General features: G+C 36.0%; 1 protein-coding gene across 1 annotated transcript in view; it reads left to right on the top strand.

Annotated features, from left to right (window-relative positions):
* The window catches only part of adgrd1 (adhesion G protein-coupled receptor D1), a 53,646-nt gene that overhangs the window by 40,817 nt on the left and 7,416 nt on the right, over positions 1-5,413 (top strand). The window contains exons 15-17 of the mRNA XM_014023435.1: positions 1-73; positions 662-785; positions 4,567-4,670. The exon at positions 1-73 is cut by the window's left edge and continues 1 nt beyond it. Coding sequence (XP_013878889.1) covers positions 1-73; positions 662-785; positions 4,567-4,670 — 301 coding nt within the window. The remainder of the gene's footprint in view (positions 74-661; positions 786-4,566; positions 4,671-5,413) is intronic.

A 5,413-nucleotide genomic window follows, 5' to 3' on the forward strand; every position in this document is an offset into this window, starting at 1 on the left:
CTAAAGAACAGCATGAACAAGTGTTAAATCAAAGCACCAAGGTTTTCCTCTACTGTGCCTTTTTGGACTACAGGTTGGTGTGTGCTTGTGCTTTATAAAACGAAAATTTCTCGTTTAAATCTAGGGCCAAGAAGATTTTATCTTAATAATGTTTTTTTTTATATATTTGTTGTTCTAGTCTCTGAGGCTTTAATCATAAAAAAGATCAGCTATTTTGAAAATGATCCATTTCCTTTTGCTCCTTCAAATCCAAAACATCCAGCGATGCGTGTGTTGCTGGTGCAGCTTGACGTTGAGCAACAGCCCTCTGCAGAAAAATGCTGCTTTAAAAACTGAATCCAGGACACTGTTTAGAGAGCATGAATCAATTTTAAAAGAGGAGTCTGATTTAGTTGGATTCAAAGGCTTTCACCTCTTGCTTCCTTCTTCCCCTCGAGCTCATGAAAACTGTGAATTATTACACGATCCTGTCAGATTGCCAGGGTAAAATCAGCAGGAAAAAAGTTGTTTGCATGCCTCCCCACAATGGATTAATTTTGAGCTATCTCTGCCAGACATGTTCATGTAAAAACAACCCCGTCCTTTTTATTTGTTGTTTTTTGTTTTTTGCACATTTATTCTTCAATTTTTAAATTATTTACTGTGTGAATGTTCTTTACAGTTCTAATGAGGGAGTGTGGTCCAATGAAGGCTGTGTGCGCTCAGAGGGAAACATGTCGTATTCTGTGTGTTTGTGCAACCACCTCACCAACTTCGCCATCCTTATGCAAGTCGTGCCCTTGGAGGTAAGTATTATTTTTTCCTTCCTTTTTTTGTGGGCAAAGGAGGTGGGTGCTGCTCTTGTTTTTTAAGACATAAAAAATGGAAGATCTTCCTTATGAAAGAATTTGCCTGGATGAAAGTCTACCGTAGGAAGCTCTAGAGACTGTATGTTCTTTAAAGCACTGTTGRTGCCTTTTCAAATGCGTTGTCCATACCAAAAGCACTGATGCACCCATATACCATCAGTGAAGCAGGCTTTTGAACTGTGCACTCATAAGAGGTGGATGGTTTAGTACAAAGGATTTGGTGTCTTTGGTTTCCAAAAATAATTTTAAATTTCAACTTAATTGTTGAACAGCTTCATCACTTTGCTTCAGTTCACACTGCAAAAAATAACTTGTAAGATTTAGATAAAATCCTTATAACAATTTTCAAGTACATTTTCTGCTGTAAAATCAGGTATGATATACTTGTCATTGTTAAGTAAAATGTACTTACCACCACGATTCATTCCAAACAAAGTCATGAATTTACCAAGTAATTGTTACTCAGTTAGTTTGTCACACTTATGTAAATAAATTAGGTAAAATAAATAAAATACTGTCATATATAACAATATTTTATTTACTTCACTTAATTTTACTAAGATAGCCTTTATTATCCCTCAGTGGGTGTCAAGATTGTGAAGGGGTTGGACCCAGACCGCTGGCAGGCATGAGGAGTTTAACAAAATGAAAAATGTATTAAATAAAAGCAAACTATCGACATGGCGGCAGAACTTACAATAAACACTTGAAGAAGATGATTGTAGGCATACAATGAACAAACAAGAACGTGATGACAAGAGACTGGTTAAATACACTGAGGGAGCAGTGGGCTGCCATTTAAAAGGGACATAGGCAAAATCCACTTTTTTTAGTAATTTAATGCATTTTTTGTGAGTCTCTAGGAGTGCATTGCAGTTTAATTTAGTGTCTCTATGTGCCACATAGATATCTTTATATTCTGTTTGGGTCATATTTTTCAACCTGTTCAGTTTTCTCTATCTTCTTTGATGTTTTCTGAACTATTATGTCAAAGTACCTGCAACAAAATCAATATATAATGTCTGGACTTACTTACTTGCGGCGTTACAAGCTGTTTCTTAGTTGTACCAGTTACTTTTACAAAGTGTTTTTGACCATGTTTCAACATTATTTGACTTGTGTCACTGACATTAAATTAAATATAAAGACATTTTTTTCTCAAATAAAATAAATGATGCTTCAGTTCATTCAGGTTTTTAGGTTAGCTCAGTCCATTGGATACATATCTGCACTTTAAACTCACTGAAAAAATGTCTTCACTGTTTTTCTGTTTGTTCTTGCACCACTCAGTTTTGCCCAGGCTTTACTTTTCAGACAGAAGGCCAAAAATATGATTCTATACTTCAATGAATATAAATATAGAGGAGTTTAGGGTTTGTGGCTGCAGAACAAGCTCAAATCATCAAACGTCCACTGCCATTCTCCAATCATGGTCCCTAACTGAATATTTTCAATGATGATGTTCACAATCTTGGGATTTCTCTATATGTAACATTACAAACTCAGGSTTTGGAGAGACAACAGGCTTTTTCCTGGCAGCTGTCAAAACCTGCCATACTTGTTCAGTCCTTTTTAACTGTGCTGACAGGAACTTTGACCTTCAACTTGCTAACTGAGCCAGGAAGGACAGGGATAGAGCTTTTGAGTTTTTGCCATTTCTCTAAATATTGCACAGTTTGATATTAATATGAAAAATGTTCAATCCTGATGACTGATGACAATGGATTCAAATARTCATTTTGTTTTTATTTTTCTACTGCTTTTTTATTTTGAAATGACCTCATAACCTCTCTCAGATTGATGGAAAGCAAATGTTACTCTTCTAAGACGATTTATGATGTGTTTGCTCTTTGACATTACGCTAACACAAATCAAAATTCTCCAGATCAGCAACAAACAACCAAAGACCAAGATGTCCATGTGTTTACAAAAACTCAAAGGCTCCACAAAGGTTGGACCAAAGTTCTGTATTATATTAATAATAATAATAATAATTATGATTATAATATTTGTGTTTATTAATTAAATAATTAATTTTGAACATTGTAAGAGAAAAAGTCAATATACTACTACTAATAATAATAACTAGAACATATTGAAAAAAGTTTCCTGTCAGCAAAAAAACCCAGATAATAGAATAGAATAGAATAGAATAGAATAGAATAGAATAGAATAGAATAGAATAGAATAGAAATAGCCTTTATTGTCCNGAATAGAATAGAATAGAATAGAATAGAATAGAATAGAATAGAATAGAAATAGCCTTTATTGTCCCGCAGAGGGGAAATTCAGGTGTCACAGCAGCATCAGTACAGAGGTTCACACAGTAGTTACTTTACAAGCTACAGATAGTGCTTACTAAACAAAAATTAACAATGACTAGCCATGATACAACTACTAATAATAAAAAAATATATATAATATAAATAATTATGCAAGGATAGGAAAAGATATGTTTACCTGTTAACCAGGTAAAATATTAGGGCACTTGGGCCATGGCAATAAATAACAAAAGTGACACATTATTTTCAGTATGACCAGTGCCTGAAATTGAGCAGGAAGACGTTTAAACATAAACCATAGATTAATTAACTTAATTTAATTTTTGACTGATATGGAAGCATGTGGTTTCATGATTTTCAGTTGACCTATTTTTTTCTTATTGAAATTTGTTGTTGTCTTATTGTTAGGAGCTATTATGTTTTCAGAATAAAATGCAGCAGGCTTCTGTTTTCAGGCTGTGTGCCTCCCCAGCACTGAGCTTTAGTCCTTAAACTGTATTAATGAAAGCAGTGCAAAAAGCAAAAAGAATACATGACTGTTATTAAAAGCATACAGTCACAGGCTCAGCTTCAGTCGTGCTTTTCCAGTAAAGCAGTGACAAACATTATAATGTGTGGTTCTTTCAGGTCTTTGTGTCACTGAATCATTTTCATAAGATCACAGCTTCCAACTTGTCCTTTTAAAAAACATCCACTTAAATTCCCTGTTCTCCCAGTTATTCCTTTCTTCCCCTCTGGCTGCCGTCCTCCACAGCATTAGACTCATTCAGAATCCCACCTCTGAAAACGCCTGTCACTTTGCTGCAGAGATTGCGTGCTATGAAAGTGCAGCTAGCATCCACAATAGCGTTTTTTAAAAATAGAAAAGTCGACTTGTTTTTGCAGCTCAGTGAAGTAGTTGGGTATTTAAAGGCACACAAGTCTATCTGATGCTATACATTCCCACAGCCGGCCTCTAATTAGTGGGCTGCCTCATCTCCCCCGCCAGCTGCAAAGGGAACATCCCACGTTTCCCTTTTCTTGAAGCCTGCGACTCTCCTGCCCTCATAATGACAGGGCACATGTGTAGACAGTTCATAGAGAATCAAAACCAAACCCTCAAAATAGATGGAACTCCAAAACAACATCTATGCACGAAGCTCATCACCATCGATGCTTGCAGATCCAAAGCATATCATCATAATGATATTTAAGCTTCTTGGACTTTTTACATTTTGTTCATTCAGTTCATTTGACCTAAAACCATCAGACAAATATTAATCATCACTGCTGTGCACAGATTAGATCAGCCTTTCTCATGAGCCTCCTGTTTGCATTTCTGCCTGCTGAAGCAGAAACATAGTGAAGCAGGTTACATTAGCACTGCTTATATTTAACGAGTGGCTACCATTTAGGACAAATGATCCATGTTGTCCATCATCTGTCCCCTCACACAGCTCACCACTGACCACAAGATGGCACTATCAACCATTGGTTACATCGGCTGCTCCATCTCCATCTTCTGCCTTGCCATCACGCTGGTTACTTTTGCCGTCCTTTCGTGAGTTTCAGTCTCTTGGTCACAGTTGTGGAACATTTAACAAATAGGATCACACTTTTACAAATAAATAGATGATCTGTTGAATGTATACTGTTTTTTAATTAAAAATGTGCATTTTTAGACAAGCCCTCCATTGTTACTGCCTGCAATTTAAAGGGGTGATATTTTTGCCTCTGTGTGTTTGTCTGTAGTGTTAGAAAAATATCTCATGAACCAGCAAATGGATTTTAATGAAGCATGCAGAAAATATCCAGTGAATGTTCATCTATAACTTTTTAGAGTCAACCCAAATTTAAAAAGCATTGCCAGAACTRACTATGTTTGACACAAAATCGGCTACAACTCAGTCAGTTTTACAGAAAATGAGCTGAAGTTTGATGTAGTAGCAGCTGCATGGGTGTAATTTGCAGGGGGGGGGGGTATGATTCCCATAAAATTACATAATTTGCTCTAACACAATAGAAATTAACTGGTTAAGCACACAGCAGCAACTCTCTCGTTATCTTTAGGTAACTTTGACCCATTTAAGCATAATAGCTGAAAATGACGTGCAGGGTTTTAGTCTGCTCTTGTCACATTATGGCTGTATTTGTTGAATCACGTGTTGTAATTTTTCCTGGCAAATTTGTGAGCCAGTTTCTTGCCAGTTTCTTGAAAAACTGAGAAATGTGGGTATGTCGTACATCCTAAAAAATGTAAAATGTTTGTTACTGTTGGAAAAAATGTGTGTGTGTGTGTGTGTG

This window comes from Austrofundulus limnaeus, unplaced genomic scaffold (genome assembly GCF_001266775.1).
Source record: "Austrofundulus limnaeus strain Quisiro unplaced genomic scaffold, Austrofundulus_limnaeus-1.0 Scaffold369, whole genome shotgun sequence".
NCBI classification, from domain to species: domain Eukaryota; kingdom Metazoa; phylum Chordata; class Actinopteri; order Cyprinodontiformes; family Rivulidae; genus Austrofundulus; species Austrofundulus limnaeus.